Source organism: Camellia sinensis, chromosome 8 (genome assembly GCF_055761805.1).
Source record: "Camellia sinensis isolate YWXY chromosome 8, ASM5576180v1, whole genome shotgun sequence".
Lineage (NCBI taxonomy): Eukaryota > Viridiplantae > Streptophyta > Magnoliopsida > Ericales > Theaceae > Camellia > Camellia sinensis.
The window spans coordinates 114,447,356-114,468,900 of record NC_138968.1 but is presented as its reverse complement, the minus strand read 5'-3'; the positions used below and the strand labels follow the sequence as shown (position 1 = coordinate 114,468,900).

At 36.2% G+C, this 21,545-nt stretch overlaps 1 protein-coding gene across 2 annotated transcripts; it reads left to right on the top strand.

The window, feature by feature from the left end:
- The first annotated feature begins 4,329 nt into the window (after window positions 1-4,329).
- Window positions 4,330-12,225, top strand: LOC145797054 (uncharacterized). 2 transcript variants are annotated; one of them, XM_082883184.1, is made up of 4 exons: window positions 4,330-4,646; window positions 7,789-7,927; window positions 11,420-11,535; window positions 11,998-12,188. In XM_082883184.1, the coding sequence occupies exons 1-4, from the start codon at window positions 4,464-4,466 to the stop codon at window positions 12,130-12,132; spliced, it is 573 nt and encodes a 190-aa protein (XP_082739310.1). In that variant the 5' UTR covers window positions 4,330-4,463; the 3' UTR covers window positions 12,133-12,188. The 2 variants fall into 2 exon arrangements, 1 of the variants encoding a protein (XP_082739310.1); XR_014338021.1 differs by lacking the exons at window positions 4,330-4,646; window positions 7,789-7,927 and adding an exon at window positions 8,806-10,418 and having other exon boundaries at window positions 11,998-12,225.
- Window positions 12,226-21,545: the final 9,320 nt, after the last annotated feature.

Here is a 21,545-nt window from a genome sequence, read left to right as displayed (position 1 = left end):
TTAAATCTAAATAGTCCACAAGAGTTGTGCATAGATCAAATGAAATGTCATACATAACGTGATTTTACAACTTGAGTACAAATAAAATAAATACATATTACATCTTGATCAAAAGGCTTCTCAAGCCAACATATACAAAACGAACTACAATGACCAAGCCAAGAAGCATAATCTTCAAGATGCTACAAAATGTGAATCCAAACAACTTGCAAATAATCATCTAGGCGTCACTGCCTTCTTGTTCGTCATCTACATATATGTATATATATATATATATATATAGGGTGAGCTTGGATACTCAGTGAATGATATTAGAAATAAAGGTTTAAAATGAATGATATCCGAGATCTTTATCAAAACAATACAAATCATAACTGGTACAAAATCAAGGGATGAACCAAGTTCATCTATCAAGTCTTTCAAAACTTCAAGGGATGCTTACTAGCATCAATATAATACAAGGGATGACATTCCGGACAAACCCATGCGGTAAACCATCGGTGGCAAGGCAAGGGAGATATCTCAAACAAGGGTGCTAGTTGCATTATAGTCCCCTAACACTAAGGACTTTCAAAACAAGGGTACTAGTTGCATTATAGTCCCCTAGCACTAAGGACTTTCAAAACAAGGGTACTAGTTGCATTATAGTCCCCTAGCACACTACAAGAAAAAGCATTTTTGCCGACCACTTTTAGCTACCAAAACGAATTTAGTCGCCAAAAGTCACGGAATTGGCTACCAAAAATAATATTAGTCGGCAAAAGTCAACTTTTTAGCTACTAATTTTTTTTAGTAGGGGAATGTTGATTATTGGCTACTAAAAAAAATTTAGTAGCTAAAGATATTACAATTGGCGACTAAAACAATTTTTAGTAGCTAAACATATGACAATTGGCGACTAAATAAAAATTTAGTAGCCGTAGAGGTACCTTTAGCTACTAAATTATTTGGTAGCCGAATGAAAATAAAAAAATTAATTTTTAATCTTTCCCGACCAAACATTTGGTCGCCAAATGCCATGTTTCGGCGACAAAATTTTTTTTAGTCGCTGTATACCTACTTTCGGCTACTAAATTGTTTGGTAGCCGAATGAAAATAAAAAAATTAATTTTTAATCTTTCCCGACCAAACATTTGGTCGCCAAATGCCATGTTTCGGCGACAAAATTTTTTTTAGTCGTTGTATACCTACTTTCGGCTACTAAATTGTTTGGTAGCCGAATGAAAATAAAAAAATTAATTTTTAATCTTTCCCGACCAAACATTTGGTCGCCAAATGCCATGTTTCGGCGACAAAATTTTTTTTAGTCGCTGTATACCTACTTTTGGCTACTAATTGTTTGGTAGCCGAATGAAAATAAGAAAATTAATTATTTTTATTTTTATTTTTATTAAGAGGTTGTACACCCACCATCCAAAAATATTAATATCTTATTTTTTTTTATTATCTCAAAATATTAATTTTTTTAAAAAATTAATTATTAAAATAATATGAATTTCTGATTTTGTCCTTTTTTTAAATACATTAATAATACAAAAAGTACAATTATGACAATTGATATGTCTAAAAAAATATACTATCAAACGGTAATTTTGAAAAATTAATATTTTTAAAATGTAATAATTGTATTATAAAAAGAAATTAAATTCTGAAAATAGATTATTATTTTTAGATGGAAGAAGTAGTCGGCTTTCATTTGATGGTTGAACACATCTTGTAATAATTGGGCCCTCACGCGAAAGGTATGCTAAAATGAGCAACTTGTTATTGGCTGTTTGTCGATAGTTTTACATTGCAAAAATTTAAAGGCATAGTTACAGGTCAGTCTGATGAATTTAATTTTTAATAATAAATTTATTATTTTTAAAAAGTACAATTAAACTATTTATACTTTTTACATCATCATATTTCAATAACACTAATAAATTAAGAATAAATCAAAATTCACAAATAAAAGACAAAATATCCCAATTATTTATCATTTTAATAAATTTTTCAATATTATTACCAGTAAACTTGTTATTGGCTGTTTGTCGTTCATCTCTCTTCTCTTTATGTCTCTCTGGCTCATCTCTCTTCTCTCTGTCTCTCTGTCTCTCTCGTCCATCTCTCTTCTCTCTGTCTCTCTGTCTCTCTCGTCCATCTCTCTTCTCTCTATGTCTCTTTTCTGTCTCTCACTCTCACTCTGTATCTCTTTCTTTCTCTCTCTCTCTCTTTCTCTCTCCTCTATCTGTCTCTCACTCATTTCTGTCTCTCACCATCCATCTCTAGTACCACCTTCACCACTACTACAAACGCCATTCCACCCCCACCACTACTTCCACTATCGCCACTTCACCTCTACGACTACTATTACTACTATCATCACCACCACTCCACTACCACCACAACTACCATTACCTCTCTTTCACCCCTGCCACTCCATTTACACTACCACTACCACAACTTCACCACTAATCTCTTTCGCGAGGGCTAAGTGTGTAAAAAAAATTCACACTTTTTGCGAGGGCTAAGTGTATAAAAAAAATTCACTCATCATGGCTTATGAGTAAATAATACATATTTGTAAGACTTATTGATATTATTTCAGATTTTAAAATTTTTCTTAATTTTTTAATAATTAATTTTTTCAACTTTTTAAAATATTTAAAGCAAATTTGTTTATTTTTTAGATTCACTTAATTATTTTTTAGATTCACTTAATTTAGATATATATATTTTTTCAATTTGAGGGATTTATAAAAGTAATTGACGATTTAATGCTAATTGAACTAAAGGCCTAAGCTGGGGCTGTGCGTATATATTTTTTAGTTGTACGTTAATGATTTTGACTGCTAAGATATGCTTGAGAAAATGATTTTGACTGCTAGTTACAACTGAATAATAAATTAATTAAATCCACTTGACACATGATTTCTTCATCTGTCTTTATCTATGAGAAAATATACATATTGCATGTTCTAAAATTATAAAATATTGATTAGTGCCTAGTTAGTCATGCAGGAGTCCCAAAAAAAAAAAAACAAGGGTTGAGTTGGCTCATAATTTTTTGGAGAAAAAATTTTCCTTCTTTTTTTTTTAATTTTCTTTCTTTCTTTTCTTTCTTATTATATATATATATATATATATATCTATATAATAAGGGAGGAAGGTTTTTGAAAATATGTTAAAATGTATAAGAGATACATTTCATTTGAATGGTTGGGATGATTCCTAATCAATATCTAAGGGTGCAGATTAAATTTTTTCCCGCCCAAACACTCTCTACCCTCTCTCTCGCCCACGTCTTCCAAACACGTCTCTTAGAACTCTATCTCTCCACGTTCTCTCTCACGTTGGTGGATCTCGGTCAATGTGTTGTAGTACAGAGAAAGAAAGAGATGGGTGTTGTTGTGTTCACACACACTCTCTCTCTGTCTCTGGCTCTCTCATATCTCTCCGCTTTTTATCTCTCTTGTTCATCTTTCTTCTCTCTCTCTCTATGTCTCTTTCTCTATCTCTTGTTCATTTCTTTTTGTTGTCTTTCTCTCTCTCTCTCTCTCTTTGTCTATCTCTCGCTCATCTTGTTTATCTTTCTCTTTTTTTCTTTCTCTCTGTCTCTCTCTCTCTCTCACTCATTTCTCTTCTCTCTCAATCGTTCATTTCTCTCAATCACACTCATCTCTTTCTCTGAGCCCATTATTATTGAAAGAGGAAAAAGTCAAAAAATGAAATGGGTCTCTCTTTCTCTCTGTCTCTTACTCTCTATGTCTCTTACTCATTTCTCTTCTCTCTCTTTCACTCATCTCTCTTACTCATTTCTCTTCTCTATCTCTCTCATCTCTTTTCAAATATATATTTTTTCAAATATTTTTTTTCAATTATAATGTGTATAATTCCATCGTCATAAATAATACAAAAAATAAATATAAATATTTTAGGCCTAAACAAACATGCTTTTTAGTTTATGTTTTTAATTTTTTTTAAACATTTTGTTCAAACCAAACGCGTTTGTAATTTATATTTTTCTAAAAATAAACAAAAACCAATTTATAAAATTTATGGAAATTATTTTTCATTAAAATATTACTCCTACTTCTACCAAAGTAAAAAAATAAGAATAATTTTTTATTCATTAAAATAAAAATGAAACAAATAAATTTTCAACCTTTATAACTGGAAAAAATAAAGAAGCAAAAAAAAATAAATTCATTAACTATAAAAAAAAAATTATTTTAACAAAAAATAATTTTTTTTTTTTTAAAAAAGAATCATTTTGCTGTTTAAATATTACCAAAAAAACAAAAACAATTTCCCGCTCGATTTTCCACCCCCTTTTTTCCATTCCCGCTCGCCTTCCCCCCTCCCCATCTCTTGAACCAAAATACCCAATCTGAAAAATTCACAGATTTTTCTCTCGCTTTCTGTCACTCTCGGTCTCTCTCTCTCTATTTTTTCATTTCTCACACTTGCTAGGGTTTTATATGTCCCCAATTGTCCTTCCTATATATCTGCCCCAAATAAATAAATATATATCGATCGCATTCAGTCACGCATTTCGTGACCAACCCAAATCGAGTTTCCCCAGTTTTCGAGTTCCCTTCGGAGCAATTACTGCGATTTCTGGTGGAATCTCGTATTACTACTACTTTTCTTCACCGAATTTGGTAATTTCTAATCTCAATTTCATTTGGGTTTGATTTTAACTTTATGGAAATGAAGTGTGTCGTTTTCTGAAAATGAATTCTTTGCAATTAGATGTTTGTATTGAGGGCTTTGAATGTTGGGTTTTGCTCAAAGTATGTGGATTGAAATATGTTGATGATTGTGGACTTGGGTTTTTTGGTAGTGTTAATATTGAAAAAATATTCATCATAAGTCATCAAACCTGAGTATGTATATAGAATTTAAGAATTATGTATTAGGGGTATTAAAAGTGTTCGAATTTACCTGATTGAAGTGCGTAGTTTGAATTATGTTGGTACATTTGGATGTGAACATGTGTATAATCATCAGTTAAAGGCTTATGGCAATATGGAATTTGAGTGTAATTGCATTTGGAAATTAGACTTTTGGATATTCTGAATAATGCTATAGTTATTATGGAAATTGACATTGGAATTTGGTAATTTTCTAATCTCAATATCACATGGGTTTGATTTCCCCAGCCCTCAATCCAAATAAGTGGCTTGAGTTTAAGCTGCAAGACAGAGCAAAGGTCAGCCACAATCCTCTTGTCACCATTATTCTTCAGATGTATTTAAAGTCGGTAGAGAGAGAGAGAGAGAGAGGATGCGCATATCAAACATTTCAATTGGTTTTTCTGAAACTTGGAGTGAATTATGACATGAGAGTTGTAGTGCCTAGGTTTAAAATAAATAATGGGTAGCAAAAGTAGATGCTGGGGAGTAAATGTATTGATAATGGCGGCCAACGATGATAGAAGGGTGAGAGTGGCGGTGGAGGTACAAGTTTCCAGCGGCGGAGGTGGTGGTTAGGGATTAGGGGGTTAGGATTAGGGTTTGAATGTTGAAGAAGATGAGGGTATTTTTGGCAGGGGTAGGATGTGTATGAGCACCCAAACATAAGAAAATTATGCTCACACCCTAAACCCCAACAAAATTATCCAACAAAAATCATTTTTTATTTATTTATAGGAAACTTACTGTTATGGAAAGATTGTGAAATTCAACAGTTATGGAAAGATTGTGAAATTCACACATTCAAAGTCATTAAACCTCCCAATTTATGTATGCGTTTTAGTTCCATCAATCATGTACTGTCCCAAAGGGTCTCGCGATGGCGTGAACTTCAAAATGAAGTTGTGCAACAATTTTTGAAATTCGAACATTGTTCATAAAATCACATTTTTGCAGGTGCAATTATTTTAATATTCTTTTAGTGGAAGGGAAAAGAAGGGGGAAAAATCACACTACACACATTTGGAATTGCTCCAGTTTTTGGGATTTTTAATCCTTCATTCGATTACTAAAAAACTCTCATGTCCTGTTATTTATCACCAAAAAAAAAAAAACTTTCATGTCCCATAAGGGGAGTTATAACTCATCTTTCTCAATCTATATCTTGGCATTTATTATATCAATATGAACACATTGCGTGTGCTGGAGTCTAGTGTGTATATAGATATATATTTTCCTTCAATTCTCGTGGAGGCCTTATCACATGATTTCATTGTACTTACTTTTGTTAATACTAGTTTCATTAATGATTTGTGTTTAATTTTGTGAAATTGTGGTCCGTGGATTTATAGACTTGATTAACTGCATTAGAGAATTGATGCATTGACTGAGGGATGGTGTTTTTGTTTTGGATTATCTTACTAATGCAGTTGTTTCATGTGAATTTAAATGAAGCATATTTAGTATGTTTCTCTTACGAGTCTATTTGTGACTGGGTTTATTTTTATTTATTAATTACAGCATCTGTTGCTACTCAAACTCATCCTGTCACATAATATGAATCCTTGATTATCAGATTCTTAATAGTGACTAAGCTACGTTCTAATTCTGACTGTATGCCTTTTTATTGATATATTTATTTTAACCCTTCAACTTGAAGAATCTAAATGTGGATGCATGCTTTCATTCTCGTGGATGCTGTGCAAATTGATTTTCCGTTCATCATGAATGTAAATTGGTCAACATTTTTCACTCTCTAATTTTGATGACCACATTGCGGGATGCAAAACTTGGGTTACAACATTCACGCTACAACATTGGATGTTTATCAAGTTAGATTGCTAAACTCAAGGAGTGCAGTAGCTAAAAAATTAAAAATTAAAAAATCAAGGAGTGCAAGAGGCTTCATCCATTTTTTTGGGCACATCTTGTGCTTAATTTCTGCAAGATGTCTAGTAATTAGGACATTCTTGGCTTTAGCACCTATCACACACAACGAAGATTTGCTTAGAAAAATAAATAGATATAGTATTCCTGTTCTTTCCCCATCTCACTCCCTATTGAGCACATGTTCACATTCACACATTAAATTTCAGTTGTTATTCTTGTTGATGTTGTGATAGTTGTTTGATTAATTGGGACCCCCACAAGTGGATGGTGAGATTGGTCTCCCGGATTAGTCAGTCCAATACCGAGTAAATTTTTTTTTTTTTGGTGCCTTAATGTCATGGAAAAATCAGTTGCCCATCTCATCTTGCTATAGTAGACCTATAGTCTTCTTGCACGTTCTTTTACCCAATTAATCACATAATAATTGCTGCTTTGTGCAAAAATATTGCTTCTGTTCCTATTATCTGCTTCCTTTTACTCACGAAGGGCTGTGATCCTCATTGAGAGAACATGATGTTCACAATCGCTTATTGCTATCATTCCCAATTTACGTTGATTACTCAAAGAATATCTGTCAATGTTCTCATAGGGTGGTTCTGAGAATAATTTGTGTACACTTTTGGTAAATCTTCACACTTCTCTGTGGTGGTTTGTAATGAATAGATTTTAAATTTTTATAGGGAAATTCTAAAAGGCACCTATATATTAATTAAACTGAGTGCGAAAGAGAGGGGATAGGGAGGAGAGAGTTTATACATATTATTACTACTTGAACAAAATAATGGTGGTGTTTTGGTACAGTAAATTTAGGGTTATTTTTTAGTGTAAAGCACAGCACAAATTTTGCTTGTGTAAGGAACTTTCCCTGTTTTTGGTTCTGTTTGATACAATAGGTAACTTAATTTTCAAATACCTTTGATATATTGTGTTTTATGTCATCTTTGTATCTTACAAGGTAGTTAATCCATTTTGATTTTGTTCTGTACGTTTTCTTGTAAAGGTTGCTTCTTGTTCAGAAGTCTGCCTTTTGTTCTATTGTGTGGGCAGACTTTTGTCACAAACAATGGGGAGCACATTTAATCCGCAGATTCTGATGGAAAAGCTGGCCAAGCTCAACAGTTCACAGCAGAGCATTGAGAGTATCCTCTCGTCTACACGATATTTTTCTCTCTATTTAGTTTTTTGTTTTTGTTTGTGATAGTCATTGGTTATTTTCACCTCTATTGGGGATTCATTTTCTATTTCCATATTTGAAGTGATATTTTGTTTCATTGCTTCCAACATTATTCATTGCTTTTAAATTGAGGTTTAGCTTTGTTATTGAATTCCCCCAAATCTCTTAGACCAAAACCTTTTTTTGGCAAAAGTGCTATATCTTCTTTGAAGTTACACCTAATTCTTTGTATTTCAAATAAAATTTTAGTGTTTTTTATTTTTTTTTTTGATGAAATATTCCAGCATTTTCATTTAGAATTCCCCCCTCCCCCCTTTTGATAATATTTTCCACTGTTGTGATAACCAACTGGGGGTAGCCCAGTTAACCAGATTTGCAGATTCCCTACGTCTCATTGGAGGTCAAGGGTTCAAGTTTTACCACAGGAAAGCCTCCTCCCTCCCTCAGGTTATGGCCTCCGATGTACCCAAAAAATGATTTGATTTTGATAGTCTGGAACAGTACATGTAACTTGTGATTTTGTTGTTTCATCCTGTGCTTTTGCTCCAGTTACCAATCTTTCTCATTAATTGGCTGTTCCAAATTCTCCTGTATGTGTTGCCTACTGTATTCTGGATGTATTTTAGGGGTTGTTTGGAATGTCCTAAATAAGTGTACTTTTTGTCTTTTTGGACTCATGTTTGGGTTAACTTTTTGACTTTTTATGGAAAAATGTGTAATAAAAAATTGTAAAAGTTGGTTTGTAGAGGAAAATTAGAATTGGGAGTTGGGCAACCGTAATTGTTGATTTTTGGTGAATAGTGTTAACTTTTTAACTTTTTGAGTAACTTTTTGAGTAACTTCATGTAACCAAGTTAAAAAAGAACGATATTTAAATTGATTTTTTTTTACGTCTTGGGAATAAATAAATGAACTTCAATTATTATGGCAGCAAAAAAGAAAAAAAAAAGAGAACAAACTCTTCACGTGCAAAGTATAAAAGTGAATCCCCCTTTTCCCCCTTTATATCTTGAATAAGGTACCACACCCAAAAGGTTCAAAGAATAAAAATAAACAGGGAATGATTACTTTTTTTTTTTTTTTGATCGGTGAAAGTTAGTTGTTAGTTGTTAGATTAGTACCTACAGGAGTTGGTCTCCCCACCCATTGTAAAGCACCCCCTACAGAGAGTTGAACCCATGACCTCCCCCTAGAGACCAAGCCCTTAGGAAAGTCGTAGTGGCCAACTAGGTTACACCTAGTTAATTAATAGGGAATGATTCCTTAAGCCACACAAATAGACTTTCAAGAGCCATGGGGCATCCCTTTGGGCTAGAAATCTGAAGCTCCTTCCCCTCAAAAAGATCTCTCTCTCTCTCAACACACCACATATCACACAAAATAACATAACCTTCCATTCCCTCCTCTCACTTATACACTAGTATTTGATGACGTTATTTTTAATTCTTTTTTTTTTTCTTCTAAAGAAGACCTTTTCCAATTTATAATTTTATAACCCCTTGTATTTGCATAATGATAGCTATATATATATGCATTGTTAATGCTATGAAAAAAAAAAAAACTCATTCTATTTGTAATAATGATAGCTATATTCATTGTTAATGCTATGAAAAATCCTTATTCCTAATTTCTAACTACTTATTGAACCATCTCTCTTTTTTCTTTTTAATTTGTTAAATAAGCTCTTTTAATATAGTTTCTAACATCAAGTTGTTCGAGAAACACCATACATTTTTTTACATGCACAGAGTCTGCTTTGTCCCCTGCTATGCTATCTTGAATGCTTGGAAGTTTTGGCCTGTCAAGGTGTTCATGCTTTATAGTATGCATGTATGCAAATGTTCATATTGTTAATCTGGTGCTTTCAATTAGAACCACTACATCACTCATCACTTCCATCGGTGTGGATGCCCTTAGAATAATTCAAATATTGTACACATTTGAAGATATAAGCCTTTAAAATTTTTAGTTACATGCAGTTTGAAGATATTAGATATGGACTAAAATGTTGCTGCTCTTTAGTTAGTTAGTATGAAATTTGGGTAATATAAATTGTTCCTGTTTTACTAGGTTGTCTTTTGTCATTTAATTGAGGCTACCATGTACTGAAACTAACAATTATCATTCTCTAATATCTGCCTGGTAGAAATCCAAATGTATTTCTTTTCTTCTGAGAAATGTGAAAGATGAAGTTTTTCTTAATGAGTTTCTGTAGTTCTTAGTTATGGATAATCCTGTTGCCAACAGCAGGGAAGAAATGTTAATTTGGATTTGTCTTGTCTTGAGTTATTTGCAGAATCCAAACAAGAATTTAATGGCAATTACTCAGTTCAGGTGTATACTGTGCAAGCTTGCATTCCAAAGTACCCAGCAGCACTTTGGAATGCTGAATTTGTGCAGGCAGAAGAACTCTTGAGGCAGCCTTCCACAATTGATAATTGCTTGTGAGATAACAGGTATAGTTCTTCCATTTTGAGTTCATCAATTTAGTGTAGGGTGTTGGGTTGGTGCTTTTTGATGATTATGTTGATGGCATGGCAATGGCTTTACATTTGTAGTGATGAGGACTGTTATTTCATGTAGAATATTTAAATGTTGCTCATTAATTTTTTTTGACGAAATTGATTATTGTTGGAGAGTTTTTATCAATATTATTTGTAGAAGAAAAAAAATATTAGAAGCATGTATCCAGTTCCTACAGTGAAATTATGTCAGAGAGGCAAATTTGGGCTTCTAAGGAGACTATGAAGTCTTGAGCTGTGCATGTATATATTTCATACTTTATTAGGCCTCTACACTTGGTGATTGATTGCATATTTGGGTTACCGATAACACTGTCACTGAATTAAAATTTGTGGCAAGTGTGGATCTTAGTGGAGCTGCCCTACATGTCCATTAGTAAATCAAAAATCAATTCTTTCCACTCTGTACTTTTTCTATTTGTATATGTGTATTATTCCTTGTTACTTAGTAAACATTGATGCAGCAGATGTTGATAATGAATTGGCAGTTGCTTGGGACCACTTCATTAATGAGTTTTGTGCTGCTTAGATTTTTTGTCCACTTTTAGCTTTGTTGGTTTTACCTATTGTTGTGCGAGGGGTAGACTCATTGGAGTATGTCATTATGGAGAGAAACAAGTTGGTCCTTATGCATTGGAGTATGTCATCGTTTTTCTTACAAGAATTAATTTTTTACTTTGTCAGGAAAGAAGAAGAAAAAGAAGAATGGTCATGTTTTAATGTTTTATTCATAATGTTTTAATGGTCATTTTTTTCTTTTGGGAGCCATAAAATGGAGGGTTGGGATTCATGTTAAAAGGAATTTGAAGATCAAAATGTGTGATTTACCTAATGATGATTAAGGGAAAGTAAGGAAATATATGCCACTCTAGGTTTGGCCCAATCTGGACACATTGAAGTATTGCTAAAGTTTTGTTCATTTTTTTACCTTTCAGGTCACTTTGGGTATATAGAATTACCAATTCCAGTATATCATCCTTCCCATGTGAGCGAACTGAAGCGGTTGTTGAGCCTGGTTTGCTTTAAGTGCTTGAAGTTCAGAAGTGGGAAGGTAATGGATATGTTTATAGAAGGCTCCACGTAAAATCTATTTGTCATAAGTAATTAAATCCTTTTGCTTTCTTGATTGAGAGGGTAGCAGATTATTGTGTTGTGTTATGGTAAGAATTTGAAGCTCTCGGTGATTATAGATCATTCTGCCATAATATATCCTATATTTGATTATTTAATAAAGGAAGTTGGTAGACATTTGAGTGTGGTCACATATGTGGTGGCCCTTTTCTAAAAGTGTTGTGTGAATATCATTATTTTTCTATTGTTTCTCTGAGACATTTAATTTTATAAATTGTTTCTCTCTCCTTATTTTAACTAAACTGTAGAGTTAATTTGTGGAACTGATATCTCAACATAGAAGTGTTATATGTAAGAATATCTATGTCATTAACAGGGAAAGCTTTTAACCCTTCTTAACATTTTATAGGCACCCAACTAATGAATTTTTTTTTTTTTCCAGATGATTTTGGACATACAAATGTGGATATATAATTTATTGACAATTACGGGAGGGCATTGTTTTTATACCTCTATTTGTATATATAGTGGTTCGAACAAATTAATTTGGTTATTCATGTATTATGTATGGATTTAAATTATTGACGTTGGATTAGACTTGGAGTGTATGAAATTTGTATGGATTATGTATGGATTATTGACCCTAATATATTTTAGTATTGATGGATTATATTGTTTATACAGGGTACAGGTTGTAATTTAAATTATTGACGTTGGTTATTCATGTATTATGTATGTGATTTAAATCATGGTTATTCATGTATTATGTTGAATGCTTTAATGGTTGATAATATATTTTAGTGTTGATGGATTTTATTGTTTATACAGGGTACATGTAATATAAATGAATACAGGTTGTTTACAAATTTTTTTTTTTTTTTTTTAAAAAAAACAGAAAATTATTTGGCCACCAAATGTTTTGGTAGCCAAATAGGTAATCAAAAGTTTTGGCTACTAATAATTTAGTAGCAAAAACATAACCCAAAACGTTTTTGCCACCAAATAATTAGTAGCTAAAAAATTTGAGAATTAGAGAAATAAACTATTGGCTACTAAATTTTTTAGTCACGGAAAAAATGGTATCATTTGGCGACTAAAACTTTTGGTGGCAAAAAGTAAAGAAATGAATCTTAATAGGTTTTTGGCTACGAACAGTTTTAGTTGGCAAAAGTCACCACGCCTAAGGTAGAACTTTTAGTGACTAAATGGTTAGTAGCAAAAAGTTTAATAAAATGAAAAATAATATTTTTGGCGACTAAATTCTTTAGTCCCTAAATGTAGTAATGGTGTCACTAAAACTTATTCCCGACAAAAAATTTTAGTCGCTGAAAATTTAATTTATTTTATTTCAACACTTTTGGCGACTAAATATTTAGTCGCCAAAACATACCCTTTCCCGACTACTCAGAGTTTGGTAGCCGAATGTTCACTTTTGGCGACTAATATTTTAGTCGCCAAAAGATAACCTTTGCCGACTAACCAGAGTTTAGTAGCCAAAACGTTCACTTTCAGCGACCAAAAATAGTTTAGTCGCCAATACTATCGCCGACAGCGTATAGGCGACTAGTTTGGCGACAAAATATTTTAGTCGCTAATTGTTTCGGCGACCAAAAATGGGGCTTTTGGCGACCAATATTTTGGTCGCCAAAAGTGACATTTCCTGTAGTGGCACTAAGGACTTTCCAAGAATGTCATCAAAACAAATATAATACTTGATACAAAACTAGCGATAGTCATTCATGCTTGATCAAATACTTTTCCAAAGCAAAGCAAAGCTTTATCAAAACTTTATAACATAGCTTTATAAAAAATACCACTCACATTGCTCTTCGGGTGTGGGGATTACGAGCAAGGATCCAAGGCCTACAAGCACATAATAAATCCCATTGAATACATTTCAAGAAGACAAGAAGAGATGCTCAAAGATGGATATGGAATGCATCCCTAAGACAAGCTTTACATGTGTGCAAATGATCTCGGCACCTCTTTCAAAACTAAGTCAAGGCAAAGCAAAACATATGTTGGGGAGTTAAAACTCTGTTTCTCATCTCGGGAAAACATGCTGGGCACCAACCAGGTCTAGGCTGAGGCCCCACACCTCTTGGCCGAAGTGTGGTCCTGATGACCACAATTAGGGAAATGAAGTCGGGAAAATCTGGGTTTCCCTTCGAGGAACATGAAGAACATGAAATGCTAAAATCTTAACTTGTTATTACAAAATCTGAGATTTCATGAAAACAAACACGAAAACATAGATCTTGATACAAACTTTCGGATCAAAACATGGTTTTATTTTAAGAACACAAGAACATCATTTTCTCTTTCTAAAACAAACTTCAAATCAATGCATGGCTCATGAATCATGCTAGATCAAGCAATGTAGTTGGATGAACACAAAGAATAACAAGAGCACATCAAGATTCTAACCTCAAAGCACGGATCTAACGGATCAAGGTGTGAAGATCAAACTTGGAAATCTATTCTCACTCTAAGGACTCTTCTTCCTCTCTTTCTAGAGCTTCTCTCTCTTCCTAGAACAAGATATAACAAAATGAAGTAGGTTTCTCTACTGCCAGCAAACTTAACCCGCTGCTGGGACACATGGCTACGGCTGGTTGGCTCTTTTCAAAAGGTGACTGACTGACAAGACAAGAGCATGACAAAGTGTATACAACAAGCAAGGTGACATGGGCATTCCGGCAGGTAATGATCTCGGGTTAGGACAAAGGCTTCGGCAAGTAAGGTCTCAGTGGTCTTGGTTAGGAAGGATAACATTTGGCCCAACTGTGCCACACCTCGGTCTAGGTCATTCCAATCCCGGCACAAGATCACTAGGTGCAAGGTTCAAGGATGTCGGATGCCTAGATGATAGCATCTCGGCCTAGATGATGCACATCTCGGCCAATATGCCAGAGCGAAGGTGGAGGTCAACCAAAGTGGATTTCAAAATGGTCCTAGGTGTAAGAGGTTCAAAGATGACCTCGGCTTAACACAAACTAAGTAAGGAACAAAGCATGCAAGCAAACACTTAGACAAAACAAATCAAGGTCCGAAAAATGCAAGTTTAAGCAAGACAAAGATCATGCAAATGCACGTGAGCATGACTAAGACAAAGTGAGGGTTGTTACATCTTACCCCCCTTAAAGAAGTTTGGTCCCCAAACTTAAGTTACCTTGCCCCGAAAACAACTCCGGATAACGTATTTTCACTTCTTCTTCCATTTCCCATGTAGCATCCTTGCCATAATGTTCTTTCCATTCAACCTTCACCATCGGTATCGACTTGTTCCTCAACTGTTTCACTTGTCTATCAAGAATTCGTATCGGCTTTTCCTCATAACCCAAATCTTCATTAATCACAATCCCAAAATGATCAATCACATGCAATGGATCCCGAATATACTTCCTCAACATCGAAATGTGGAACACATTGTGGACTTGACTTAATTCTGGCGGCAAAGCAAGTCTGTAAACAACTGGGTTAACTCTTTCAAGGATTTCAAATGGTCCAATATAACGAGGTGCTAATTTACCTTTCTTCCCAAATCTTGAAACTCCCTTCGTCGGCGAAATCTTCAGGAATACATGATCCCCAACTTCAAATTCTAACTCTCTTCTCCTTTGGTCGGCGTAACTCTTCTGTCGACTCTGAGCAGTCTTAATTCTTTGTCGGATAAGTTTAATCTTCTTAGTTGTCACTTGAACTAGTTCGGGACCAATCAAAGCTTTGTCTCCCACCTTGGTCCAACATATCAGCGATCTGTACTTCCTTCCATACAAAGCTTCATACGGCGCCATGCCAATGCTAGCTTGATAACTGTTGTTGTTGGCAAATTCCACTAATGGCAAATGCATTTCCCAACTTCCCTTGAAGTCCAATACACATAGCCTAAGCATGACTTCAAGTGTCTAAATTGTTCTTTCTGTTTGCCTATCGGTCTGGGGATGAAAAGCTGTGCTAAACCTCAACTTGGCTCCCAAAGCCCTTTGTAGACTCTGCCAAAATCTAGAAACAAACTTCGGATCTCGGTCTGACACAATGGACATCGGCACTCCATGAAGCCTAATAATCTCATTCATATACAACAAAGCAAGTCAATCGGCATTAAAAGTAGTCTTAACAGGCAAGAAGTGTGCTGACTTGGTTAATCTGTCAACTATAACCTAAATTGAATCCATACCCTTTTGTGTCCTCGGCAAACCAGTTACAAAATCCATGGAGATGTGTTCCCATTTCCACTCAGGAATTGATAAATGTTGAAGAAGTCCTGCTGGCCTCTGATGCTCCGCTTTTACTTGTTGACAATATAGACACTGAGATACAAACTTGGCTATTTCTCGTTTCATATTTGGCCACCAAAAAGTCTGCTTCACATCTTGGTACATCTTGGTATTTCCTGGATGAATGGAAAATCTAGAACCATGGGATTCCTACAAAATATTCCTCTTCAACTCTAGGACGTCGGCCACGCACAATCTTCCTTCAAACTTCAGTGCCTAGTTCTTAATGGTGTACCCCGACCTCGGCTTGGTGACAAACTCGTCAATTACCTTCTTGAAGAATTCATCTTCCCTCTGTCTTGTCTTTACTTCCTCCATAATAGTCGGCTCCACTGAAATCATTGCCAAACATGTCAAATCCCCAACTAACTTTCTGCTCAACGTGTCGGCCACTGAGTTTGCTTTACCCGGATGGTACTGAATCTGCATATCGTAGTCTTTCAATAATTCAAGCCATCTTCTCTGCCTCATATTTAATTCCTTCTGAGTGAACAAGTACTTTAGGCTCTTGTGGTCTGTGAAAACTTGGCAAGAGGCTCCATACAAGTAATGACGCCAGATTTTCAAGGCAAATACTACAGCTCTAGTTCTAAATCATGGGTGGGATAATTCTTTTCGTGGGGCTTCAACTGGCGAGATGCATATGCTATGATTTTACCCCCTTGCATTAATACACAACCCAGACCTTTATGTGAAGCATCACTATAAATCTGAAATTCCTCACTGCCAGACGGTAGTACAAGAACTGGTGCTGTGACTAACCTCGTCTTCAGCTCCTAGAGGGCTGATTCCCTATCCTCAGTCTATTCATACGCCACTCCTTTCTGAGTTAATTGTGTCAATGCCACTGCAATCTTCGAGAAATCCTTCACAAACTTTTTGTAATAACCTTCCAAACCCAGAAAACTACGAACCTCGGACACATTAGTCGGCGTTGGCCAATTCACAATGGCTTCGATTTTGCTAGGATCAACCGAGATACCTTCTTCATTAATCACATGTCCCAAAAATAAAATGCTGGAAAGTCAAAACTCGCACTTGCTAAGTTTGGTATACAACTTTCTGTCTCTCAAAATTTGTAAGGCAAGTCTCAGATGACTCTCATGCTCATCACTACCCTTGGAATAGATCAATATATCGTCGATAAAAACAACCACAAACTCATCTAGGTATGGCTTAAAGACCTTGTTCATTAAATCCATGAATGCTGCGGGAGCATTAGTCCCTCCAAAAGGCATTACCAAAAATTCGTAGTGGCCATATGTTGTCCGAAAAGCAGTCTTCTCAACATCCTCGGCTTTAACCTTGAGCTGATGGTAGCTCGACCTGAGATCAATCTTAGAAAAGACTCGTGCCCCTTGTAGTTGATCAAGAAAATCATGGATCCTCGGCAATGGATACTTATTCTTAATGGTTACCTTGCTCAGTTCTCGGTAGTCGATACAAAGATGAAGTGCACCATCCTTTTTCCTGACAAATAGAGCTGGTGCTCCCTAGGGTGAAGTGCTCGGCCTAATAAATCCCTTATCCAATAATTCTTGTAGTTGTAGTTTCAATTCCTTAAGCTTGGCTGGGGCCATTCTATAGGGTGTATTGGAGATAGGCTGGGTTCCCGGCATGACGTCAACAGTAAACTCTATTTCTCTATCGACTAAGCAACCATGCAAGTCATTTGGAAAGACGTCGGGGAATTCCTTAACAATTGAGATGTCTGCCAATTCAACGTTTTCACTCAGATTGCTTAGTATACTACACAAATAACATTGACACCCTTTTTGAATCAACTTATAGGCCTTCATGGATGAGATCAAGTAAGGTGGAGAAACTACTCATTTACCCTGAAACGTAATCTCGGCTTTGTTTGGGGGTTTCAATGTGACACTTTTGGAAACACAGTTAATGGATGCATGATTTCCTACTAACCAATCCATTCCCAATATGACATCAAAGTGAGTTATGTTCAACGGCATCAAATCAACTAATAACTCTACATCCTCAACTAAAACAACACATCCCTATAAATGGATGCAACAGTCATAGTTCTCCCAAATGGAGTAAACACAGATAACACATAACCAAGGGGTTCTAGTTCCCTATTCAACTTCTCGGCAAATTTAGCAGATACAAATGAATGTGTAGAACCCGAATTAATCAATATGTATGCATCTTGAGAGCAAATTGGAAGGGTACCTGACACTACTGTCTTGGCACTCTGGGTGTCTCCTGGCACTAATACAAAAACTCTGCCCTGCCTCGCCTACGCCCTTCCGACGTTGTTTTTCTGTGCGGAGCCCGAAGTGTTCCCATTCTTCTTACCATCGTCAGCCTTTGTCTTCGGACAGTCCTTTACACGATGGCCTATTTCGCCACATTGAAAGCAAGCTCCTAACGCCCAACGGCAGACCCCAAAATGTGGCTTCCCACAACTTGCACACGTCAGCTTAGCATCACCTTCCTGATTTGAGTTGTTGGAACTGCCCATATTCGCCTTCTTCTTGGCATTAAACGGTACCCGGCGATTCTCATAGTTTTGTCTCTTCCTCTGGCTGTCTGCTGAGCTCTGGTATCGGTTCAAGTTAGCTTCTGCTAGGATGGCCTTGTCTAACACTCTAGCGTAAGTCGGCATGTTGAGCATGTTAACTCGATCTTGTATCGGTCCACGCAACCCACTTTCAAACTTTCTAGCTTTTCTATATTCATCATCGACCATGTGAGGCGCATATCTCGCCAACTTGATAAAAGCATGATCGTATTCTGCCACTGTCTTGTTGCCTTCTGTCAGAGTCTGGAACTCTGTGGTCTTGCGATCTCGGACACTAAGGGGAAAATGCTTGTTATAAAACAACTCTAAAAATTTGGCCCAAGTCAAACTTGGATTGCCTTCTCGGATCATCATCCACCATCTTCGAGCATCGTCGTCCAACGTAAATGCTGCTAATGACACCTTCTGGGTGTCGGTGCTGGGAAAAATCTCAAACAACTTCTCCATCTCCAAAACCCATGCTTCGGCTTTCATCGGCTCGATACCCCATTGGAATCTCGGCGGGTTCATTTTCTTGAACTCTTTGATCAAAGTTATCGTGTCGTCTCCATACAAAGTTGGCTGTGGAGGCACTTGCAGTACTAGAGGAGGTGGAGGCGGAACTGCATGTCGGCCGTTTGTCTGCTCGGCCTAGGTAGAGGTAGTACTAGCGTCCTGTAGCCTAGGTTGTCTCAACTCACGGACCAAACCTTCGACCAACCTTTCTAGTCTGTCTAGTTTGTCCTCAGAACGATCTCGGCTAACTGGAGGTCTCCCCCTTCTCATGATGCTAAGAGTATGCAAAATGTGACTTTAAAACAAAATGGACAAATAGACATGTATGCAAGTAACAAATAATCATGCCGAGATGATGCACATCTTGTCAAGTAGCAAGCAATATGTTGCAATCCTAATATCATTCTAAGGGAAATCCTATACTCTTTAGGACTAAAAGTGTGTGAATAACGTACTATAAGGAACTCGTGCTCTGATACCAATCTGTCACGACCCCAATCCGCCCCTACTAGAATGGTGCCATGATGGCCAGTAATCCGAGATTACCAAAGGCCAACTTGCAAAGTCACACACAATCAAAGTATACATATGGGGCTCACATGTGCGGAAGCAATAAATTTAAATCTAAATAGTCCACAAGAGCTGTGCATAGATCAAATGAAATGTCATACATAACATGGTTTTACAACTTGAGTACAAATAAAATAAATACAAATTACATCTTGATCAAAAGGCTTCTCAAAGCCGACATATACAAAACGAACTACAATGACCAAGCCAAGAAGCATAATCTTCAAGATGCTACAAAATGTGAATCCAAACAACTTGCAAATAATCATCTAGGCGTCACCGCCTTCTTGCTCGTCACCTACATATATATATAGAGAGGGTGAGCTTGGATACTCAGTGAATGATATTAGAAATAAAGGTTTAAAATGAATGATATCCGAGATCTTTATCAAAATAATACATATCATAACTGGTACAAAATCAAGGGATGAACCAAGTTCATCTATCAAGTCTTTCATAACTTCAAGGGATGCTTACTAGCATCAATATAATACAAGGGATGACATTCCGGACAAACCCATGCGGTAAACCGTCGGTGGCAAGGCAAGGGAGATATCTCAAACAAGGGTGCTAGTTACATTATAGTCCCCTAGCACTAAGGACTTTCAAAACAAGGGTACTAGTTGCATTATAGTCCCCTAGCACTAAGGACTTTCAAAACAAGGGTACTAGTTGCATTATAGTCCTCTAACACTAAGGACTTTCCAAGAATGTCATCAAAACAAATATAATACTTGATACAAAACTAGGGATAGTCATTCATGCTTGATCAAATATTTTTCCAAAGCAAAGGAAAGCTTTATCAAAACTTTATAACATAGCTTCATTAAAAATACCACTCACATAGCTCTTCAGGTGTGGGGATTACGAACAAGGAGCCAAGGCCTACAAGCACATAATAAATCCCATTGAATGCATTTCAAGAAGACAAGAAGAGATGCTCAAAGATGGATATGGAATGCATCCCTAAGACAAGCTTTACATGTGTGCAAATGATCTCAGCACCTCTTTCAAAACTGAGTCAAGGCAAAGCAAAACATATGTTGGGGAGTTAAAACTCTATTTCTCATCTCGGGAAAACATGCTGGGCACCAACCAAGTCTAGGCTGAGGTCCCACACCTCTTGGCCGAGGTGTGGTCCTGATGACCACATTTAGGGAAATGAAGTTGGGAAAATCAGAGTTTCCCTTCGAGGAACATGAAGAACATTAAATGCTAAAATCTTAACTTATTATTACAAAATCTGAGATTTCATGAAAACAAACGCGAAAACATAGATCTTGATACAAACTTTCGGATCAAAACATGGTTTTATTTCAAGAACACAAGAACATCATTTTCTCTTTCTAAAACAAACTTCAAATCAATGCATGGCTCATGAATCATGCTAGATCATGTAATGTAGTTAGATGAACATAAAGAATAACAAGAGCACATCAAGATTCTAACCTCAAAGCACGGATCTAACGGTTCAAGGTGTGAAGATCAAGCTTGAAAATCTATTCTCACTCTAAGGACTCTTCTTTCTCTCTTCCTAGAGCTTCTATCTCTTCCTAGAACAAGATATAACAAAATGATGTAGGTTTCTCTACTGCCAGCAAACTTAACCCTCTGCTGGGACACGTGGCTACGACTGGTTGGCTCTCCTTAAAAGGTGACTGACTGACAAGACAAGAGCATGACAAAGTGTATACAACAAGAAAGGTGACATGGGCACTCCGGCAGGTAATGATCTCGGGTTAGGACAAAGGTTTCGGCAAGTAAGGTCTCAGTGATCTCGACTAGGAAGGATAACACTTGGCCCAACTGTGCCACACCTCGGCCTAAATGTGCCACACCTCGGTCTAGGTCATTCCAGTCCCGGCACAAGGTCACTAGGTGCAAGGTTCAAGGATGTTGGATGCCTAGATGATAGCATCTCGGCCTAGAAGATGCACATCTCGGCCAATATGCCAGGGCGAAGGTGGAGGTCAACCAAAGTGGATTCCAAAATGGTCCTAGGTGTAAGAGGTTCAAAGGTGACCTCGGCTTAATGCAAACTAAGCAAGGAACAAAGCATGCAAGCAACACTTAGACAAAACAAATCAAGGTCCGAAAAATGCA

Excerpts from the sequence above, each read along its gene's own strand:
- LOC145797054 (XM_082883184.1), top strand. The coding sequence starts at position 4,464 with ATGTCCCCAATTGTCCTTCCTATATATCTGCCCCAAATAAATAAATAT. Across the intron at positions 4,647-7,788 it reads ACTTTTCTTCACCGAATTTG|GTTGCTTCTTGTTCAGAAGT; the intron begins GTAATTTCTAAT and ends TTTCTTGTAAAG. Across the intron at positions 11,536-11,997 it reads TGAAGTTCAGAAGTGGGAAG|ATGATTTTGGACATACAAAT; the intron begins GTAATGGATATG and ends TTTTTTTTCCAG.